The sequence below is a fragment of the Chrysochloris asiatica genome, unplaced genomic scaffold (genome assembly GCF_000296735.1).
Source record: "Chrysochloris asiatica unplaced genomic scaffold, ChrAsi1.0 scaffold00095, whole genome shotgun sequence".
Lineage (NCBI taxonomy): Eukaryota > Metazoa > Chordata > Mammalia > Afrosoricida > Chrysochloridae > Chrysochloris > Chrysochloris asiatica.
In genome coordinates this window covers 7,520,234-7,545,252 of record NW_006408613.1, presented here as the reverse complement: position 1 = coordinate 7,545,252, position 25,019 = coordinate 7,520,234, and the positions used below count along the sequence as shown (strand labels likewise).

The 25,019-nt window shown below is 34.7% G+C and overlaps 1 protein-coding gene across 1 annotated transcript in view; it reads left to right on the top strand.

Annotated features, from left to right (window-relative positions):
* Positions 1-25,019, top strand: part of CSMD1 (CUB and Sushi multiple domains 1) — a 2,529,117-nt gene that overhangs the window by 2,048,413 nt on the left and 455,685 nt on the right. The window contains exons 29-31 of the mRNA XM_006866725.1: positions 7,107-7,223; positions 11,222-11,335; positions 13,205-13,300. Coding sequence (XP_006866787.1) covers positions 7,107-7,223; positions 11,222-11,335; positions 13,205-13,300 — 327 coding nt within the window. The remainder of the gene's footprint in view (positions 1-7,106; positions 7,224-11,221; positions 11,336-13,204; positions 13,301-25,019) is intronic.

The following is a 25,019-nucleotide window of genomic DNA, read 5'->3' as shown; positions in this document are numbered from 1 at the left end:
AGTAAGACATATTGGGGAAAAAAATCATGCTATTTGATTCTTTTCTTTTTATTTTATGTTTTCATATATGTAATATATGCATAATAAAGGAAGGAAAGGAATACTTTAGCTATAAAATAAGCAGAAGGAAAGAAAAATCACATTTGAAACTTGATTTACAGGAGAATAAGCAATATAATAAAATTTTAAATTAGATATTTTTCCTATCTATAAACAACTAGAAGTCAAACACAATTTTGGTGTACCAAGCTTCAAAGTGATTAAAACTTAAAATGATGATTTTTCCTTATGCCATTCAATTTACATTTAAATAAAACTGGGTAGTCCAAATAATTAAACACAAATGGTTTTTTCCATAATGAATATTGTATCTCCCATAGCAAACAAGACATTTTGTTTATGAATCAATGCCTGCCACCAATTAAGTTTGGGAAATTTCTGCTAAATTTAAAAAACTTTGATGCATTCATATATTATAAAATGCTTTCAGTGCATCTTGGACTAGTTTGTCTTAAATACATGGCATTTTTGTTTGTTTGTTTTCCTTGGGTTATTCATCAATTAACTACACTTTCTTCATCACAATGAGGTTTGCTATAGAATTATTGCTCAAATGGGAACCGCCTAGAGCTCTTTTATGAGTCAAAATGGCTTTTGTTTGCTAAAGTTGTTTTTGGTTTACAGTCAATTTTGATTGCATTCTGTTGTCTTTGCATATTAGCAATACTATTTCAATTATCTAAGTGAATGAGCAAATTTCTTGTAACTATTTACATTGAAATACATGTCTTAATTCATTTTGGAAATGATCTGTTTAATATATTAATTACCAAATATTAAGTACAAATTTATTTTTATTATATTGTTATATTAATATAAAATAATCTCTATCAGAAGAACCAGTCTTATTTCACAATATAAATAGCAACACAGACAATATAATTGTTAAACTAAATAAAATTTCCTTCATGCTTTCTCAGTTTCGTAAGTGTTTATTCATGTCTGAAATATATTATCTAGTTTTGGTGCTTATCTTTTAAATCTGAGGAAGATTACGTAGTAGACACGAGCACAATTTATCATATTTATGCTAGAATGTTTTTCTATTTTCTCAGTAAGGAGAGCATCAAACAACTAGATAACCAGATAAAGAGTAAAGACACAGACATACATACACCTTTGCTTTGCTTTAGTCCAATATGTCTTAAAGAGATTCTTGTTGCTGAGAGGCACTAGTATCCTCAACTTTTCAAAAGTTTCCCTATGTCACTTTGCTTTTATGTAAAACATGCATTAGTACCCATTTTTGCTCATTGAAAGATACCCCAAGAGGCTTTTCTGTTTTAGGAAAAAAAGGAAAAACTCAAAACTAATGCTCTTCATTTGTTTTGCTGTGAGCCATTAGAGTCAGTGTGCACTCAGAACAGCAAACTCCTCCTCCAGAAATTACACTGTATATACATTATTTCTACATAATAATTTTTTTTTTGTTTTTGCTTCTAAGTATCATTGAGTTGGTTCTAACTTGTACTGACACTGCATAGGGTTTCAAGGCTTCAATTTTTTTCAGGAGCAGAAAATCTCATATTTCTTCTGTAGAGTGATGGTGGATTCAAATACTGGAATCTGTATGTAGTAGGTTGCCATACTTAGCCTTTGATAGCAAATGGAGAAAATTGATCAGCTCATGAATGGAGGCAGGAAGCAGACAATATGTATATTACCTTTGTTTCTATTTACAATAAAAATATATCTCTAAATAGTAATATAAACCTTGTACATAATAGATCCTCAGTAAACATTAAATATTTATGTCTCTGTGTATACATGTGATTTTTGCGATTGTCATTTCAGCATACAAGTAATGGTAACCAAATGGATTACAAAGTAGAACCATTCCATAAGGTTTCTTGGCAATAATTTCTTCGATCTCAAGGTTGATTTGAATCACAATGTTGGCAGGTTCAAACTCACCAGCTGCTCCTCAGAAATTCTACACAGAGTAACTGTGAGTCTAAACTGACTCCACACCATGTAGCAACAACAATCTTTAAAGAAATAGCTAAGCAGTCCTTTCTTCTTTAGAACAACTGGATTGGTTCAAACTATTAGGAGTAAGCAGCTAATAATATACCATTTGTGTCTCCTACGTAGGCATTAGTGAGGTGAAATGGACTAGCATTGGCCATTTGAATCTAACAGTCATATGGGTTACTATTCCTGGAATAACAATTTGAAAAGGAATTGTCCCATCCATCATTAAAAAGAACACTTCAAGATCTATCTTGATGAATAATGCTGTGTGTGATTGGATAATATCCATACACCTAGATGGAAAAGCACTTAATACAAATATTATTCAAATTTACACATAAACTACTAACAACAGTGATGATGAAGTTAAAGAATTCTACCAACGTCTTCATTCTGAAATTGGTCAAACTTTCAATCAAGATGTATCAATAATTACTGAAAAGCAGAGGTTGGAAACAAAGGATCAGTAGTTGGAAAATATAGACCTGGTGATAGAAAAGATGCTGCAAATTGCATCATATAATTTTCAAGATCAATAACATATTCATTGCAGATACACATGGACCACAAGATGACATACACAGAAATCAAATTGACTACATCTGTGGGAAGAAATTGTGGACAAGCTCCATATCATAAGCCAAAAAAAAGCCAGGGGAAAGCTATGGAACATCAATTGCTGTTGTTGTTAAGTACTATTGAGTTGGTTCTAACCTTAGCAACCCTATATAGGGTTTCCAAGGAGCAGCTTGTGAGCTTGAACCACCAACCTTACAGTTCAAATGGCTTTGCAGTCTGGTGCATTAACCCACAGCTCCATACCAGTACTCCTCAGCCATATTGTTGTTAAGTGCTGTCGAGTTCACTCCAACCCATAGTGACCCTGTATAGGGTGCCCAACAAGCAGCTGGTGAGCTTGAACCTCTAACCCTACAGTTCAAACAGTTTTTCAGTCTGGCACATTAGCCCCTACCACCACACCATGACTTCAGAACATCAATTACTCATCTGCAACTTCAGCCTGAAGCTGTGGAAAATTAAAAAAACAAGTCTATGAGAGTAAAAATTTTCCCTTGAACATATCCCACCTGAATTTACAGATTATCTCAAGAATAGATTTAATGAAAAAGACACTAATGACTGAAGATCAAAAGAGTTGTGGGATGAAAACAAGAACATCATACAGGATGAAAGCAAAATTTTATTAAGAAGACAAGAAAAAGAGAAAAGGCCAAAATAGATATTAGAAGAGGCTTCTAAACTTCTTCAGAGATGCTAAAGCAAATGAAAGAAATAGGAGGTTAAAGATCTGAAAAGAAAAATTCAAATGGCAGCTTGAAGAGGCAAAGTCAAGTATTATAATGAAATATGCAAGACCTGAAATTAGAAAACCTAAAGGGAAGAACATGCTCAGCATTGCTTAAGCTGAAAGAACTGAAGAAAAAATTCAAACCTCAACTTTCAAATCTGAAGGCTGTCCTGGAGAAGGATATTATGCTTGGTAAAGTGGAGGGTCAGTGAAAAAGAGGAAGACCACAAATGAGATGAATTGGTACAATGGCAGCAGCAACAGGCTCAAGTGTAGCAGTGATTGTGAGACTGGCACAGTGTTTAATTCTGTTGTACATAAGGTTGCTATGAGTTGATACTGACTCTATGGCACCTAATAACAAAAATGGAGAATATATTACAGATGCAGAAATATCAAAACATGATGGAAGGAATACACAGAGTCCAAAATAAAATGAATGATGTTAAAATATTTCAAGAGATAGCATATGATCAAGAGCCAATAGCACTTAAGGAAGATGACCAAGATGCATTTAAGACATTGGCAAAGAACAAGTCTCTGGGAATTGATGAAATACAAATTGAAATATCTCAACAAACTGATGCAACACTGGAGGCACTCACTCATCTATGCCAATATATTTGAAATACAGGTACCTGTCCAACATACTGGAAGAGATTCATATTTGTGCCCATTCCAAAGAGAAGTAACTCAACAAACTGCAGAAATAACTGGACAATATCATTAATATCACATGCAAGTCAAATTTTGCTAAAGATAATTTCAAAAACTGCTGCAACAATACAAAGTCAGCGAGCTCCCAGTGGTTCAAGCCAAATTCAGACAAGAATGTAGAACAAGGGATATCATTGCTGATGTCAGACAGATCTTGGCTGAAAGCAGAAAATACCAGAAAGCTGTTTACCTGTGCTTTATCGACTATGCAGAGCTATGGAAATCACTGCAGAGAATGAGTATTCCAGAACACTTACTTGTGCTCATGAGGAACCTGTACATAGACGAAAAACAAGGAAACATTGACTGTCTTAACATTAGGAAATGTATGTGCCAGAGTTGAATTCTTTCAACATACTTATTTAAACTGTACACTGAGCAAATAATACAAGTAGCTGGGTTATATGAAGAAGAACATGGCATCAGGATTGAAGGAAGACTCATTAACAACCTTCAAAATGCAGATGATTGGTATTTGCTTGCTGAAAGCAAAGAGGACTTAAAATACTGATGAAGATCAAGACTACAGCTTTCAGTATGAACTGGTCCTCAGTTTTTTTCCAACATTGTACCTCAAATGTAGCAATTCTTCTATGGTCTTCCATATCCATTGTCCAACTTTCACATGCTTATAAGGCTATTGAAAATACTATGGCTTGGGTCAGGCACACCATTTGATTTAGCAACTTTATATTAGAGAGGAAGTTTAAAAGTTCTTCTGACATTTGTTATTGTCTTTTTTTTTTTTTTTTCTTTCTTGATGTCTTCCTACAGTTTTTCTGATCTTTGGACATTAGGGTCTAATTCATCAACTCTCTTTTTGAGAAGGTCTCTAAATTCATGTGGGCTATATTTGAGGTCATATTTTGGCTCTCATGGACTTGATTTAATTTTCTTCAGCTTCAACTTGAACTTGCATTTGAGCAATTGATGTTATGTTCCAAAGTTGGTCCCTGGTCTTGCTTTGGCTTAGCTTTTGAGCTTTTAAATGATACTAAGCTTTTATATGGTCTCTTCTCACAGTTATAGACAATTTGATTCCTGTGTGTTCCAACAGGTGAGTTTCATTTGCATAGTTTTATGCTGTTTAAAAAAGGTATTTGAAATGAATGATTCACTGGCCTTACAAAATTCTATCTTTCCATCTCCAATATCATTTCTATCACCAAGGCCATATTTTCCGATGACTACCTTTTCCTCTTTGTTACTAACCTCTGCATTCCAATCACCAATAATTACCAATATATATTTACTGCATGTTAGATTGATTTCAGACTGAAGAATTTGATGGAATTATTCAGTTTCATCATCACTCGCTTTAGTGGTTGATGCATAAATTTGAATAGTTGCATTAACTAATTTTCCTTGTAGGCATATAGTTATTGTCCTATCACAGACAGCATTGCATGTCAAGATAGATCTAGAAATGTTATTTTTGATGATGAATGTAATGTCATTCCTCTTGAATATTTCACTCCTGGAGTAGTAAGCCATATTATTTTCAAATTCTAAATGGACAATACCTGTCCATTTCAGCACACTAAGGCCTAAGATATTGATCTTTATATGTTCCATTTAGTTTTTGACAACTTCCAATTTTCCTAGATTCATACTTTGTACATTTCATGTTCTAATTATTAATGGATGTGTGTAGTTGTTTCTCCTCATTTTGAGTTGTATCCCATCAACAAATGAAGGTTACAAAAGCTTTCCTCTATTCTTTTCAACAAGGTCAAGTCTACTTTGAGGAGGCACCTCTTTCCCAGTTGCATTTTGAGACTTCAACATGAGTTTCTCACCTTTTGGTCCTATAACAGACAGTATTCTAGTGGTGTTCATAATGTTATCATTTTCTGGCATTATATCTGACAGTGTTCCACTGTTATTCATAAGGTTTTCAGTGGCTAAACATTCAGAACTAGTCCTCCTCTCTCTCGTCCTTTTCTGTCTTAGTCTAGAAACACCACCGAACCTTGTCCAGCATGGATGACTCTGTTGGTATTTAAAATACCAGTGGCATAGCTTGCAGCTTCACATCAACATGTAGATGACCACAGTACCACAAACAGATAAACAAGTTGTGAAGTCCTGTAGTAATAGTATGGGGTCCTGCTGTGGTGCTGTGGTTTAATTCGCCAGACTGTAAAGCTGTTTGAACTGCAAGGTCGACAGTTCAAGCTCACCAGCTGCTCCTTGGAAACCCTATACAGAGTCACTATAGATCGGAATCGACTCTATGGCACTTGACAATGATGACAACATACTAATAGTATAGTAATTGGTGGTGTAATGTGTAAGCACTCTGTTGCTAACTAAAAAATCAGTAGTTGAATCCTCCATTAGCAATTCCACAAAAGACATGGCCTGGCAATCGAATCCTATAAAATATGTGCTGTTAAGTGCTGTGAAGTCAGTACCAACTCCTAGTGACACTATATAGGGTTTCTAAGGCTGCAAATCTTTGTGGTAGCAAAAAGATTCATCTATCTCCCACTGAGCAGCTGGTGGTGGACTACTATAACAATAAACATTTGTTTGTTGTTGTTGTTAAGTGCTGTTGAGTCAGTTTTGACTCATAGCAACCCTGTATAGGGTTTCCAAGGAGCATCTGGTGATTTTGAACCGCTGATCTTACAGTTCAAACAGACCTTGCGGTCCAATACTTTATCCTATAGCGTCACACCAGGACTCTAACAAGAGGAGAAAATAAAAATAATATTTAATATTCCTGAAGGTAGTAAGAGTACATCAATCAGATATTTCTAGTGAAACTTATAAAATAATTTATTGATTTATCTTTATGTCATCAGTTTATTATTCTTTCAACATACCTGAAAGGGTTCTTAAAAACACTAGGTCCTCCTCCTGAGTTGAGTTACTTTTATTTTAATCTGGTGATAATTCATTTTCATCTCTTTAATATTATAATTTTTAGGTAAGTGGGCCATGCTGCTCATTTATTCCATGTCTTTTAGCTATGAGAGTTACCTATTGCATGAAATTTCTCATAACAGAACATGTAATATTTTGTTGATATTATTTTCAGCTCCCTGTGGAGGCCAATACACTGGATCAGAAGGAGTTGTTTTGTCACCAAACTATCCTCATAATTACACAGCTGGTCAAATATGCCTCTATTCCATAACTGTACCAAAGGAATTTGGTAAGAATTTCTTCTTACTTTTAATTAATTGTCATTTTTTTAGTTTATTTTTCTGTCATTTTATAAACAAATATTCTGTTAGTATAATAATCTAAGTGAACTTTATATAACGTTCTCAAGACATGCCCTACATAATATCCATTACAATTCTTTAACCAATGTAATGTAAAATGCATAAATTCCCTTTTATGATTCTGATTCAGCATAATCAAAGAGAATTATTTTACCACATTCTTCTTTTACTCAGAAATCATTCTTTCAATTGATGTTATTGATCGATGAAGGATGATTGCAAAGAACTTGTGAATAAGAACAGGTTATATCTCTGTGTACATAACTGAAACACAGTTAATGAACAGAATATAATGAAAATCAGTACTTACTTGAGTCAAAATTTAAAAACTTAGAAATTTAACAACTAGTTCTGACTTTCTCAAAGTCCTATTCTACATTGTGAAACCTAACTGTGAGCCAGTTCTGTAAAACGACTTCATTAAAAAGAGCTTCTTTGGCCCTTCCTTGCACATTTGGCTATCCTGGTGTGGTCTGTGGGCTAATGCATCAGACTGCAAAGTTGTTTGAACCGCAAGGTCAGTGGTTTAAGCTCACCAGCTGCTCCTTGGAAACCAGGTCGCTATGGTTCAGAATCTACTCGGCGGCACGTAACAACAACAAATGGTTATTTTCTTCTGTTTCTGCATTAATTCTAAGAGTTGTTATTAAGTGCCATTGAGTTTGTTCTAACCCATAACGACCCTGTATAGGGTTTCTGAGGAGTGACAGGTGAGCTTGAACCGGAGATTCAAACAGACTTTGCGGTGCAGCACATTAACCCACAGCGTCACAGCAGGGTTCCAGTGATAAGAGTAGGGGTGGTTTACTAATTAAAGAAGAAGAAGTGTATCATTTTAAAGAAAACGGGAGTCACATTAGATTGCAATAAGTGACTATAGCTGACAGAGAGGGATGAGGCATAGCTAGTGGTGGAGTGATATGTGCAAAAATCCTAACTATAACTATTGTACCAGGATGGCAGGATGGTTATTCAGGCCTTCTTGTATATTTCACTTTGGCCAGGCTAAAAAATCTTTTAGCCCTTTAGTGTTCCCTGTTTCACAATTACATGACAAATAAATTAATTGCTTAATCAAGAAACTTGAATATTGCTGACAAATTATTTCTATGAATTTTGATTATATGATTAACTCGCATGGATCTTAAAATCCAATGGAAACCTCTAATTAACATTTGCTTCAGATTTAGGCCTTTTGGATAATGGATCCATCAAAATCTACATTATACAACCTGACATATCTCCTATTCCTGGTCATTTATCTTCTAGTCTGGGTCAACTTTTAAGAATGATTGCATTTTACAACAAGACCTTTGCTTTTTTAGATGAGAATATGTAATCTGAAACTTGACAGATTAGCAGATGTGCCCATGGAGACCTAGGAAGAAGAACTTGCATTTCCCAAAACAAAGAACCAGTCAATTTAGCTTTACCTAAATTGAATGGCAAATGTTATCCTCATTTAAAGATGAAGAGATGGGACTCAAAATGTTTCCTTTTTAATAATAAATCTGCAATAAAACTTAGAAAAGATCTGTTTCCTTATGCTAAACAATTCCTCTGAAATAAGATCCCTGATATAAATTTCAGTTAATTTTGTATTCGAATGACATACATTTTTAAATAAAATACCCAAAAACATCACCTTAATTAATCTACCATCAATTTTCCTTTTATTTCTATTGGTGAATACATAACAAAATACGCTGATTGCAATGTAATAGCAGAACTAGTCTATGATTTTACTTATTCAAATTGATTGTAGTATCACAACACAATAATTTTTTTTCATCGTTTAAGATTTCACAATCTTATTCTAAATACTATTCTTAGAGGCTTATTGACAAATAGTATATTCTATCTGAGAACATTTTCATTTGATATAAAATATTTAACTGCCATGAAGTCAACTTATTTGTTTTAAGAGGTGTTCCCTTATTTGACTTTAGGATCAGTCATAGGCTAGATCTTAACTCAGGTAGCATCTCTGGAGGAACTCTTCTGTGGTCAGCTACAGAATGAGTGTTCTTTTATGGACACTGTACCCCCTAAGTCTCTATTTAATGTGAAAACTATTGCACTACTGTATATATTAAAGGATGCTCATTTGAGGGCAAATTTTATATACTTTTCATTTCTTTATTCTTAGCGTCTAGCATAAAGTTGATGCTTGTTAATATGTTTTGAATAAAAGGTGAAATTAAAAATGATTCAGCTTTGTACTTATAAAAAGCAATCGTCTCCAGCATAATAAGGATTTCATTAATTTTTTCAGGTTGTTAGAGGAATGAGTGTATGTACAAGAACATTGCAGTCATCATAAATCCTTTCTCTAATCAATGATACCACTATATTTTTAGGCCACTTTGTCTACTAAGAAAATCTAATTACTGTCATGTATTTTTAATTGGTCTCTTTGTAAGAAATTATAAAATCCTAGAATAAACATTCTATGTGTACATATAAATGACTGTTCATACATCTGTATTGATATAAATATACACACATACTATTTAAGTTCCCTCAAATGCATTTATGCTCACTTAACATTAATTCTTTAAATTAGAACTCTGATGTGCAAAACTGATGTATGTATATAATACATCGTATATATATTACACTATTGCATTTCTGGTTCAGAATTATTTTAGTTTAAATCTTACAGGTAAAAAAGTGTAAGTTGTTCATTGCTTTTAAATAAATACTGAATCAAATAATCCAAGAAAGTAAATTGTATGAAGAAGAGCATAGCACCAGGATTGAACGGATAATTATTAACAACCTGTGATATACAGATGATGTACCCTTGCTTACTGGAAATCAAATGGTACACTTCCAGTAGCCACATCTGCAAAGGTATCAATTTGAGAATTTTAGGGTGCCTAACCTAAACCAGGGTATTTTCAATAGACTCATGTGCATGTGAGCTTTGGTAGCGTAGTGGTTACGAATCAGACTGCGAACCTCAAGGTTGGCAGTTTGAAACTACCAGCTGTTCCGTGGGAGAAAGATGAGGCTTTCTGCTCCCATAAAGATTTACAGCCTCAGAGACCCTGTTCAGGGTTGTTATGAGTTGGAACCAACTTCACGGCACATAACCACCACCACCACCACCATCATATCCATGTGAAAGTTGGGCAGTGAGTAAGGAAGTCTTTAGAAAAACTGATGTATTTGAATTCTGTTGTTGGAGAAGAATATTAAAAATACCATTGACTGCCAGAAGAACAAACAAATCAGTATTGAAGAAGTACAACCTGACTGCTCTTTAGAAGCCAGGATGGGAAACTAGTCTCTCATAATTCTAACACGATGTACTGGCAACAGCAATTGATCAAACATAAAATTGTGAGCATAGTGCAGGACTGTGCAGTGTTTCATTTTGTTGTGCATATGGTCACTGTGAGTCAGAAATGTATCGACAGCCCATAACATCAACAACAATTACTGTCAAATAAGTAGATCCTTTGCCTTCCATTATACTGATGTGATCTTTACTTTAAAAAATACATATAATACTCATATGTCTTAATGCTTAAACTATACAATGTTGTTGTAATGCACTGTCGAATCATTTCTGACTCATAGTGACCCCATATAGATTTTCCAGGAGTAGCTAGTGAGTTTGAACTGCTGACTTTGTGGTTCAAAATGACCTTGTGGTCTAGTGCTTATCCTACAATGTTACACCAGCACTTAGATTAATAAGTTTACACATTTTGTTAAATGTCAGAATATAAAGAAGCAATATCATTTGCTTTATTGAATACTTTGAGAAACCAGAATAAATAAGTTAATTATTTTTCTTACAGGTATCTTGAGAGAATAATTCTTTAGGAAATCAATGAATAAGTAATAGAATGAAACTCTCCATTTTATTTTTAAATAAAATGTATGATGCCAATCTACTCCTTTTGTTTTGCAGTGGTGTTTGGACAGTTTGCCTATTTTCAGACAACACTGAATGACTTGGCAGAGTTGTTTGATGGAACACATCCACAGGCAAGACTTCTCAGTTCACTCTCTGGGTCTCATTCAGGTAAATTTTCAAATAATTTTACCTTTAACACCATTTAGGTAACTTGGATGATTAATTTTAAACTTTTCTCTTTTTTTAATGAATGAAAAACTTAATCATCTCTGAATTTTTTTAGAAAAATCTTGTTTTAGAAGTAAGGTTTTAAAAGCAGTTTTATTTCACATGCAAAAACACCTGTTTTTATCATTTTACTGATTGTGGAAAATATAACTTTCATCCCAATAAAAAAGGCAAATGCCAGAAAAACCAAAGGGATAATAAAATACCTTGTGTTTTTATCATCTAGTTGATTTAAAGTTCCTCTATGCCTAAAGACTATTAATATTTTATTACAAATCATTCCATACTTTAAATACATACACATAGACATCCATTACCATATTTTTACATACACAACATGAAGGGGTGTTTTGTTTTTGTTTTTTTTTTGGCAAACCATACAACCCCTCAGTCAACTATGCACATTTTATATATTTGCATGTAGTTTATGTTGATGCTTTATATGTGAAAAATATAGTAAACATGCATTTATAGTGTCTTTTGATATGTGTGTGTATATACAAACATGCACATGTGCATATATACATATTTGTATGCTTGTAAACATATGTAAGACTTTATAGATCATGGAATATTACTACACAACTTATTTTTTATCCTAAGCTTTAAGTTAAAATTATAGAAATATGTGAATATAGGGCAAGCACCATTACTTTCAATCCTGAAAACTATTCTATTGTATTAATGAGAAAATTTGTTTAAATTAGCCCCTCGTTGTTGACTTAGTCTTTTATTTATACCACTGCTATACTTTTACCATTTTGTAATAAAAGCACAATTATCCATGTGCACCTAGTCTATTATTAACATCATTGTTACATTTTCAATATTTAGCAAAGACAATAGAAATACCTATGTTCGTTCTAGGTTATAGTCAATGAAGATTAGAAATCAGTTGTTTTCCAGTTTTCACAATTATGAACCAAAGTTTTCAGACTCTTGTCTTATTTCCTTTGACTTTTTTGATATGTTCCTAGAAATGTCTAAGATTATGGATATTTAAAATGCTGACACTTATTAATAAATTCACATCAGAAAAACTTATACCAATTCACACTCTTCTCAGCTATATTTTAGAGAGAGTTTGTGTGTACTTTAAAATGTTAAAAATGTATTTCAGAAGGCTTTTTCCTAATCTTTTATTCAGCTTTGGACTCAGAAACATTGTTAATGTTAAGTATAATTATATCAGGTAAGTGCCCAATAAAAGTGTTCTTGATTAAAATATTTATATGATATTTGCATTCCTTTTATTATTAGCAAATAGATCTGTTATCTCTGTTATCGGTGTTTTCTTCAAAAGTAAAAGAAATGATTAAAACAATATTTTAATAGAAAGGAGAGGAAACTACAGAGTTTTAGATCTTTATAGAAAATATATGTTTGGGATCTAAATATCATAGTGAACTTATTTTTAAATTAATTTTTTTAAATTTTACTATGATATATGCATACATATACATATATATATAGCATAAAAAATGTCATTTTCATTACTTTTAAATGAACAGTTCAGTGATTTTAGTTACCTTCACAACATTTTGCAATTTTGTGCAAAATTACTTTCAAAATTCTTCATCACCACTAACAGAAATTCAGTACTAATTAAGCAATAGCTCCCATTTCTCTTTTCTCTCAAGCCCTGATAACAATTAACAAATTAAAATCGTATGCATTTTCCAATTAAATGTATAAACATTGGAAAATTATATGTAAATTTGCAAATTAATGATTTTTTTTCAATATATTATCCATCAGAGTTCTATATATTTTTGGGATTCCTCTAATTATCTCTGTTTTTACATTTAGGAGAGACACTGCCTTTGGCTACTTCAAATCAAATTTTGCTCCGATTCAGTGCAAAAAGTGGTGCATCTGCCAGGGGGTTCCATTTTGTTTATCAAGGTAAATGTTGATTTTAGTTTTATGTGAGTTTTCTCATAATAAAATATACACTATATTTACAGAAAGATTCCTGAAAGTATCTGGGTTATATGTTTGTGATAGTTACGGAATTCATGATATTTTCACATTTATATTAAACTTTACCTTAATAAAACATTTAAAATTCTTGACAGTTAACTCTGATGTTTGTAATGGAATAATAACAATAAAATATCAGTTACCTAGTAGTAGAAGAAAACATATCATTATCAAATCACCATTGAATACAACTTTACATTTTAGAAAATATTTTCAAATACATTATATTAAATATATATTATAATATTGTATCCAATTAAGTAAACTGTTTTATAATAAAATTAGAGGTTGTTTCAGATTTTAAGATTCATTATATGATTTCAAATCTTGTTACAAAAATGGTTTAAAAGTATCATCAAAATAATTTAGGAAAATCAAACAATGCTTCTATTACCATAACTAAATGTCTATTTTTATTTGTATATTATTAACCTTTGATGCTTATATACCTTTATGGTTATTTGTGAATTTAGAATATAAATAAAAACAAATTTGAGGCTACTAAAGGATCAATTTCTGGAGACAGAGGAATTTTTCACTATCTGTATTGTGCCTTTATTTTGCATAAATATGAATATATACTGTTCAAATATTTTCCAGAAGCACAGAGCAATTCTTTGCATCTGACTTGTAATGACCATACAGGTTAAAATTTGAATGAAATTACCATCTTCAGTGATAAATCATGTGTTCTAAAATCAGAATCAGTACTTAGTTTTTCTCTTTTGCTTGAGGCTAGAGAGATTACTTGCTGTTCTTAAAAGTTTTCATCAACAGCAATGACAAATTTGTTCCCTAGCCATAGTTTTTCCTTTAATAAAGACTTCACCAGAACACATTTTGAAAAGCTTATGTGTTTTCAAAACTGGAGAATAACAATTTGTCAGTTCATTTATAAATCATTTCTACTGATATCACACTTCAAATTCCATGCCCTGAAAATATTTTTCTATGAACTTCTTCAGTATTCAGCTATGAGATGAATTAACGAGTAATGAAAAGAGAGAACCATGTCTGACAGGTGCGTAGGATGCAAAAATATCTTAAAACCAATTTAAGTAGCAATTGCTTGTATGACGATGCTATTGAATTAAAATTAGTTACAGTGTTTTAAACTATGTCTTTTGTTAAAATGTAAATAATGGAACTGAGCTTAAAAGATGGCCTTGTTCTAGAACATGGACAATGGAAACAACTTGTCTCTTGCCACTTTTAATTTTCTAAAAACAAACTTCTAGAGTACTTTGTAAAGCACAAACATACAAGTCAGTCATCATTCTGTGTGAAACATAAAGAGATTAATAAATGTCTTAGTTTAAGTACATTTTCAATCCTGGGAAAACACAAGTTATTAGCAGTGTCTATTTTCATAAGGTACTTTCTTTGACTTCTAATAAAGATTAGAAAAAGCTAACCAATAAATAAATAAATTCTGCAATGTGAATGGGCCACTGATTGACCTCCCTTCAAATATTTTCCTCAGAAAGCAAACTTTAATAAATCATGTTCATGTATTTAAAGAAATATTTTATAAACATTGCCATAGAGTTGGTTCAGATTCATAGGAACCCTAGAGGATAGAGCATGACTGCTCCACAGGTTTCCAAGGCTGTCAGTCTTTATGGAAGTATACTGCAACAAAGCAGCTGTGAGTTTAATAATGCTTAATCCACCATACCAGGTCTCTCTACAGAAATATAGAGTATCACTAAATAACAGTAATGATAGCATGCTACCTTTACTATGTGGAAGCAATCATCATTACGTAATAATAATGACTATATTTATAAATATATATATTTTATTTATGTATGTATTTATTTTCTGATAACATTAATTGGTTTTCACTCAACTGCTAACCTATTGTTAGAGTGAATCCACCTAATGGTAACATGGAATAGAAGACCTAGCAATCTGCTTTCATTATGATTGCAACTGAAAGAACCCTATGAAATATATTTAAAATGTATTATATGATTCTAAAATTGATTTAATAGAAACTAACATCAAGAGCTCTGGTAGCATAGTAGTTACGAATCGGACTGCAAACCTTAAGGTCAGCGGTTCGAAACTATCAGCTGCTCCGCGGGAGAAAGATGAGGCTTTCTACTCCCGTAAAGATTTATACCCTCGGAAACCCTGTACAGGGTCGCTATGGGTCGGAACCGACTCGACGGCACTTAAACAACAACAACAACAACATCAAGGCCAATTATAGTTAAAATGCATAAAATACAGAAAAGTAGAAAGACCAGAAAATCACTTATAGTAGCAAAATATTTCCTTGCAACTTAAATACAAGAAAATATATTCCTACTAAATATAAAATACTGATAAAATATATTATAACATTTCAATAAACCCCTTTGAAGCCTTGTTTCTACCAGTGAGGCTATGAAAAAATGGATGTATTTTTATTAAAGTTAATCCCTTTAGGGGTAAAGAACTAGGGACATTAATGCAATTTATAAATTACCTAATAGTAACTGAAACAATATTCAATACAAACAGTTAAATTGGGCATTGCTTTCTGAAAGAAAGAAGTAATATGGAAGCCAAGAAGTTATTTGAAGTCTATGGTGCAAACAATTTTTGAATAGTGCTTGCATTTACCACTTAGTTTGAATCTTTCATAAATTATTGAGGCTTAAAATTGCTCTGTGACTTTATGATTTCTATGGGTTAAGAATATGTAACCCATGTTAACAGACTGTATAGTTCAGTTATAAAGAGCTATTAGAGATTTCAATTTAAAATAAGCATAGCAGTGTCAGTGAGTTGTTGTTATGTGCTGTGGAGTCAGTTCTGACTCATGGCACCCCTGTACAGGGTTTCTGAGGCTGTAAATATTTACAGGAGCAGAAAGCCTCATCTCTCTCCTGTGTAACAGCTAGTAGTTTCTATCTGCTGACCATGACATTAGCAGCCCAATTGGTGTCAGGGTGTAAAGGATTGTATATGAGACTTCAGGTATGCAAAGGTTGTCTTCTCCAATCTGCTTTAAAGCCCCCGGTTTAAACATGTCATTCTGGTTCCACAGGGAGACATTAATAATTATGCTACTATCTCTCTAAACTTGTGAAGAAATAGAACATCTTTTTTTTTTTTTTTTAAGTATACTAATAACTTACACCTTGCATATGTGTTTGTTTTTAATCTCCTATACCACTAGGGAATAAGGCACCCAGGTTATGTTATGAGTTGGGCTGCTAACCATAAGGTCAACAGTTTGTACAAATCAACCACATAGTGGGAAAATGATTAGGCTTTCTGTTCACATAAAGATTTACAGCCTCAGAAATTCCATAAAGGGTCTCTATGAATCAGCACCAACTCAACCGCCCATGACCACCTCCACCGCCACCACTAGGGAATACAAGTGTACGTTAGGAAATCATGAGGGGGGAAAAAGATGAGTTAGGGTATTTTAACACTCCAAAAAAGGCTAATATGACTTGACCCTACTTAGTAAAATGCTTTAAATCATTTTTCAATATTTACCTAACAGTACACAGTCACTGTACCAAAAGGAAATGGTTGATGTTCAACCATTTCAAGAGGTAGCATATGATCAAGGGTGAATGATACTAAAGGGGGAAGTCCAAGGTGCATAGAAGGAATTGTCAAAGAACAAGGCACTAGGAATTGATGGAATAAAAATTGAAATCTTTCAAGAAAGTAATGCAGCACAGGAAGCACTCACTCATCTCTGCCAAGAAATTTGGAAGACAACTATGTCATCAACTGATTGGAAGAGATCCATATCTGTGCCCATTCTAAAGAGAGGCGACCCAATGGAATGCAGAAAACATGGGACAATTTCTTTGATATCCAATGCAAGTAAAGTTTTACTGAAGGTAATACAGCAATGGTTGCAAGCATACATTGACAGAGAATGTCTAGAGTTCCAAGCCAGATTCAAAAGAGGTGGTGGAACAAGGGATATCATTGCTGATGTCTGTAGATATTGGCTGAAAGCAGAGAATATCAGAAAGATGTTTACCTGTGCTTTATTGACTACACAAAGGCTTTTTTTTTTTTTTTTCCTAATGCAATATGTGGTTTATTTTTTAACTGTTTTATTGTCAATTATGCGATAGCTTACATGGGTGAACATTAGCTTTACATACATCCTATTATATTTTGTTACAATGCCATGGTTCCAATCCCCTCCATGCATCATCAGCCAACCATAGGGTACACCCCGCAAACCTGCCCCCTGGTCGTCAGCATACAGCCCCTCTCCTTCTCTGGGTCTAGAGTTCCCAGCCGCTCCATCTCTCCACGTCATCATCTCTGTCTCCATCTCTGGCATCACTGTTTCTCTGGGTAGGGTCCTACACTATGCTATTCTTGCTTGATGGTCCCAGAGGCCTTGGCTCCTGGACTGCAAAGTCAACCACTTCCCTCCTTTCGCTACAAAATGTATACCTTTACATTTCCAACCCTCACAGTCAGTCCTGATAACAATTATTCACTATTGTATTACATGAGTGCTATCCCCATCTCCTTTCATCTGTCCCACCCAGACAGATTGGCTACTACTCAATGGATATTCTACCTTTCTTCCCACCCTCTGGATCTAGGTTCCCTCTTGAAAGCTTATAAGCCAGTCACTCTTTCCTTTGTAGGCCGCACATTTTGTGTAGCCAATGTCCAAATTGCCTATCCCTGTCTACCCTGTGTATTGAGGGGGTGGGAATGATCCTCGCTGCAAAGATTTGTTCCCTCTTTTGAGCTACTGCATCCATAGGTGTAGGTCAACTTCATCAAATTGTATCGGATTACTCTTTTTTTCCTCTTCTTTTCTTTGTCTAGATGAGCTCTGATCATCCAGCCATTGAAGCCATATCAAGTGGGTATTATCTGCAACTGTGGGGGATCTTGTGCATCTCTTGTGCATATCTTCTTATCAGCTGGATGCTTCATTCTCTACTCAAGTCCTCTGTGGCTAAGTCACTGACTCTGGGCCCAGGAGTCCCCAGGTCTTGCCAAACTGCTGGCCAACAAGGTCTCTACTGGTGTTCACAGGAGTTTATTGAACATGCTTCGACTTAGTTCTTATTTCAATATTTTGCATATCCCTTTCCAGTTCTACCAGCACCATGTGTTGAAAAGAATATCCCCTCCACATGCGATATATTTAGGTATTTTGTCGAAAATCAGTTGGCTTTATGTGGATGGGTTAATTTCAGGATTCTCGATTCTGTTCCATTGATCAATGTATCTTTCACTGTACCAGTACCAGGCTGTTTTGACCACTGTAGCCATGTAATACATTTTGAAGTCATGAAGTGAGAGGTTTCCAACCTTATTCTTCTTCTTGAGCAGTGCTTTGCATATTCAGGGTCTCTTTCCTTTCCATATAAAGTTTGAAAATGTTTTTCCATTTCTTTGAAGAATGCTGCTGGAATCTGGATTGGGATTGCATTATACATGTAAATTGCTTTGGGCAGTATTGACATTTTCACAATGTTAAGTCTTCCTATCCAGAAACATGGTGTATTCTTCCATTTTTGTAGGTCTCTTTTGGTTTCTTGTAGTACTGTTTTGTAGTTTTTTTGAATAGGTCGTTTATTTCTCTGTTTACATTTATTCCTAAATATTTCATCCTATGGGCAGCTATTGTAAATGGTATTGCATTCCTAATGTCATTCTCAGTGCTGTCGTTATTGGTATAGAGGAATCCAACTGATTTTTGTATGTTGATCTTATATCCTGCCACTTTGCTGAATCTTCCAATGAGGTCTAGTAGCCTTTTTATCGAGTCTTCGGGTTTTTCTATATAAAGGATCATATCGTCTGCAAATAAAGAGAGTTTTACTTCCTCTTTGCCAATTTGGATGCCTTTAATTTCCTTGTCTTGCTGTATAGCTCTTGCTAAGATTTCCAGCACAATATTGAATAGGAATGGTGTCAAAGGGCATCCTTGTCTGGTTCCTGTTCACAGGGGGAAGGCTTTCATTTTCTCTCCATTGAGAGTAATGTAGGCTGTTGGTTTTATATATACGCTCTTGATTATGTTGAGGAATTTCCCTTCAATTCCGATTTTGTTGAGTGTTTTTATCATGAATGGATGTTGGATTTTGTCAAATGCCTGTTTCTTTCTTCAAATCTTTTAGAGTTTGCTTTCTATATTTTGCAGCTCATTCATTGGGACCGTAGATATTTATTATGGTTATATCATCTTGTTCAATTGTCCCTTTAATCATGAGACAATGTCCATCTTTATCTGTTATGCTGGTTTTTGCCTTAAAGTTTATTTTATCAGAGATTAATTAGTACTGCCACTCCTGTTCGTTTAGGTTTGCAATTTGCTTGGTTCATTTTTTTTCCATCCTTTGACTTTTAATCTGTTTTTGCCTCCCAGTGTAAGATGTGTCTCTTGCAGACAGCAAATTGAAGGATCTTGTTTTCTTATCCATTCTGCCACCCTCTGTCTCTTAACTGTTTACATTCAATGTAATTATTGAGAGAGATAGATTAATTTCTGCCATTATGTTTGCTTTTTGTGGTGTTGCTGCTTTCTTTGGTCTGTGTGTTTTCCTTTGCTGAGTTCATGGTTTTTGTGTTCTTTCTTGTGAATTTCCTCATAGATTTAATGTTTCCATGTTCTTCTTGGATTTTCATTTTCTTGGTATATTGTGAAGTATTAATTGTCTTTGAGGTTACCTTATATTCCATTAACTTTTACCTCCATTTAGTGCAGTCTACTTTATCCTGTAATCTACCTGACCTTCTCACCACAGACCTCTGTTATTACATGTTTACCTTGTTTCACATTGTAATTGATTTGATCATAGACTGATCGCCCAGATTCTCTGAGTTTGTTCTTATAGTTTTGTTCTGTTCTTTACTCTTCCATCTGTCTATTTAGTTTTGGGAGGTTCTGCCATGTATGGCAATCTCTGGTTGTTGTCTGTTCTTGTTGGTTCTCAATCCACAGAACTCCCTTTAGGATGTAGTGCGTGAAGGGTTGACTTTTTAAAAATCCCTTAGCTTCTGTTTATCCCAGAATGTTTGATTTCATCATTGTACTTGATTGATAGCTTTGCTGGATAAAGAATTCTTTGCTTGCAGTTTTTTTCATTCAGAGTTTTATATATGTCTACCCATTGCCTTCTTGCTTGCATGGTTTCTGCTGAGAGATACGAACTTAATGTCTCAGTGATTTTCTTTTGGGGTTTATCCTTCCTGGAGTTCTTTGAGTTTCTTGAATGTTTGTCTTTTCACTTTTCAGGATATTAGAGAAATTTTCTTCCAGCAGTTCTTCAACTATTTCCTCTGGGTACTTGTATGATTATTCTTGTTCTGGAATGCCAATAATTCATAAGTTATTCCACTTCATGTTATCCAACATGAGTCTTAGACCTTCTTCAGATTTTTTTTTATCATTTTTTCTGCTTGTTCTTCTATCTTAGTGGTATTGAGAGATTTGTCTTCTAGCTCACTAGTTCTGCCTTCCATCTCTTCTATTCTACTCCTTTGCCCTTTCAGTATATTGTCTATTTCTGATATTCTATTATTGATCACTTGGACCTCTTTCTGTAGGTTTTGAATTGTTTCCAATGCTGTATGTATCTTATTTGATTGTTCCTGTAGCGCTTTCCTGACTTCTTCCTTATATTTTTCAACTCCATTGTAAAGTGTTTTGAAACATTTTATAATCATTTTTTTTCTGAATTCCTTCTCAGGTATTTACAAGGCCTGCCCTCCTTCCAGATGTAGTCCAGGTCTACCTCTAGGCCATTTGTCTCAGACATTTTATTTTGTTTCTAGACATGTGCTGATATGGTCATTTGCTTTTGCTTCTTGGACATGTTTAGTGTTTATCTGTGCCCTTAATACTTAATTGAGTATGTGTTTTGGTATTTTTTATGCTTTCTGATTGCCTCCAGGTAGATGTGATAAGGCTGTGGACTTCCCTTTTCACTCTTCTTATTGTTTAACTCAGAGTAACTTTCATAGGTGTTGTCTGCCTCCCTGGTTTATGGCAGTTGGTATTGGTTCTTGCCTGGATTGTGCTGTTTTATAGGGTATGATTGTAGCTTGACTATATGGCAGCAATTACTGTGTCTTCTTGTGTAATATAGGGAGAGAAAGAGTCCCCCAAAGATAAACACATACACACTGAAAATCAACAACAACAAAAAAAACTAGATTGGATACTGTAGTCTATAATCGCAGAAAAAGGAGAGGAGGGAGAGAAGAAAAAAGGAGAAAAAAAAAATCTGTAGACTAATATGAGTATGATTTTAATATCCTCTTTCAGCTCTTTGCCTTCAAGGCAGCCTGATAAATTTCAAGATACCACTGTTGGTAGTTATGCTATTTTTCAGGATTTAATTTTCTGCCTGTTTTTAAACTCTCTCCCTCTCCACACCTGTTGTTCTGTCCTTTTCCTTATTAGTACACAGTTCAGGGCCAGCTGTAGCCATTTTGAGCTGCCTGTAGCTTTAAATGCTGAGAGTATCTGTGCACATGCATGGCAGAAGAACCCAACAGTGGTGGAGGTGGTGGGTGTCCACTCGCTCAGGCACCCGTCTCATCACTAGAATGCAGGTGTGCAAACAGTAGGGGATGGGCAATAAACAGGTACCAAAAAATAAATCAGATTAAAGCAAAACCATCAATGTATATTGTACACTTTTGCTCCAAGATTCTCGCAGTGTTATTCCTTGTCTGGTCTGCTTGCTCCTCCACTTGGTCTTGCTGTTTGGTCTCTTCCAAGTGGTGGATTCCAGTCCGTTGAGCCCAGCAGATTCTAGAGTATGAGATTTCTTACTTCTGCTACAAGTTCTACTAGTTATAAGCCTTCAAACTTTTTAAATGTTCCCAGATATGTGGTTCAGTATTTTGGATCTCTGCCTTGAAACCTCTTTGCCTGGTGTTCTGTAGTATTACTAACAAAGAATTTCAGTGCACCTCTATCCTATCTGCCATCAAGCCCAGCCTCCCCCACAAAGGCTTTTGGTTATGTGGATCATGACAAGCTATGGACAACATTGCAAATTATGAATATTCCAGAACACTTAATTGTGCTCATAAGGAATCTGTGCATGGACCAAGAGGGAGTTGTTCGAAGAGAACATGGGAACACTGAATGATTTAAAGTTAAGATTGGTGCGTGAAAGGGTTGTATTCATTCACCATACTTAGTCAACCTGTATGCTGAGCAAATAATTAGAGACTGGGTTCTGTGAAAAAACAACATAGCATCAGGATTGGAGGCAGACTCATTAATAACCTGCAATATGCAGATGATACATCCTTGCTTGCTGAAAGTGAAGAAGACTTAAAATACTTCGGTATGGATTGCATCTCAATGTAAAGAAAACAAAAATTCTCACCACTGGACCAATAAACAACATTCTTATCAGTGCATAAAAGATTGAAGTTGTCAAGGATTTCATTCTTCTTGGATCAACTATCAACACTCATGGAAGCAGCAATCAAGATATCAAATGATGTATTTGCATTAGATAAATCTGCTGTACAAAACCTTTTTAAAGTATTGAAGAGCGAAGATGTCACTTTGGGAACTAAGGTGCACCTGACCCAAGCCATGGTATTTTCAATAACCTCATATGCATGCAAAAGTTGGACAGTGAATAAGAAAGACTGTAGAAGAATTGATGCTTTTGAGTTATGGCGTTGGAGGAGAATACTGAAAGTGCCATGGGCTGCCTAAAGAACCAACAGATCTGTGTTGGAAGAAGTACAACCAGAGTGCTCCTTGTAGGCCCGGATGGCCATCTTCATCTCTAATACTTTGTACATAGTGTCAGAAGGAACCAGTCACTGGAGAAGAATATTATGTTTGGTAAGCTGGAGGTTCAGAGAAGGATTGGAAGTTCAGAGAAGGTTCAGAGGAAGACTCTCAGTGAGATGTATTGGCAAAGTGGCAGCATCAATGGGCTCAAGCGTGGCAACAATTGTGAGGGTGACCCAGGACTGGACGGTGTTTTGTTCTGTTGTGCATAGGGTCGCTATGAGTCGGTACTGACTCGATGGCACCTAACAAAAACAACAACATAGTTTGGGATATGAGTCCTGGTACGGTGTTGTGGATTAATGCACCAGATTGTGAAATTGCTTTGAACTGCCATGATGGTGGTTCACGCTCACCAGTTGCTCCTCAGAAACCCAGTACAGGATCGTTATGGATCAGAGCTGACTCGACAGTGCTACACAACGGAACTTGTGTAGATTTATAACAATAAATTGGCATGCAGGTATCTGTCTTGATGTTCTAACTCTCCATCTGCTCTAATTCAGTAGCTATTGGCCTCAATTTGTAATAATAAAACCGAATGTAGATACAAAAGCATGGTAAGAACCTATCTTGAAAATAAATTTAAGTTTTTTCTTCTGAAATACAAGGATATCTATAGTTGTTCTCAAATTCCATTTCTGAACTAGTGTAACTTTTTTCCCGATGAAGAAATATTCCTTAACTTGAAAAAATTCCCTAAATGTTCATTGTGAGAAGTTCCGTAATATCTCTTCCATCTCCGAACTCCCTAATGTTTATACTTTCTCCAAGAACCCAGGATTACAGTTTTGGAATTCCTATAGAGCAATTCTGTTGTTTGTTGTTCTTACGTTCCATTGAGTCGCTTCTGAGCCATAGCAACTCTACATAAGTTTTCTGAGGAGCGATTAGTGAGCTTGAACCACCAACTTTGTGATTCACACTGACTTTGTGGCCCAGAGCATTAACCCCAGTACCACACCAGGAGCAGTTCTAATTTGTCCTATATGGTCACTATGAGATGAAATCAACTCAAAGGTAGTGGAGTTTAGGGGGTTAACCACTTTTAGTGATTCTAGGCCCTGGTGTAGCACTATAGGATAACACTGAACTATTAACCACAAGGTTGATGGTTCAAATCCACCGGCTAATCATTGAAAACCCTATACAGGACTGTTACAAGTCAGTCAGCACTGGCTTGATGGTACTTAACGACAACAACAACAACAAGAATCAATGACTATTTCAGGGGAAAAGGAACTTGTGACTTTATACTATCAAACCAAACCAAATGTTTTGCTACAGAGTCAATCCTAACTCACAGAGGCCCCATATATGATTTCCAAGGCTTTAAATCTTTATGGGAGCAGACAGACTCATCTTTCTCCCAAAAGCAACTGGTGGGTTTGAACCACTGACCTTGAGGTTAGCAGCAAGGTCTTACCCTACAGTGTCATAAGAATTCCTTGTTTTGTTCCATACTTACCCACAATGCATAGCTTATACATCTCAGTTGCCTATGTCTCTGGCTTTCCTCTTCACTTTTGCTGGGTCACCAAGTCTAATCTGTGCTCTGTTCCACCTCCCATGCTCCCATCTGCACAGTCTTCCAGATTCATTAGTTAATTATTTCACCTTTTCATCAAGACTCACTCTCCTTAACATTAATGTCAATTCAGGTAACTGAAAGGCATCCTTAAAAATAAAGTTAGAATCATGCAGATGCATTTTTTTAAGTTTCATAGGAAGATTTTACATTAAGACTTTCTTTGCTTGAATTCCTTCCTAGATATGCAAATACATGTTTTTATTGATTTTCCCCAGGCATCATCTGCTTATATGACATAAATCATAAGGCTTAGTTATTTATTTTCCATTTCTCAGCAA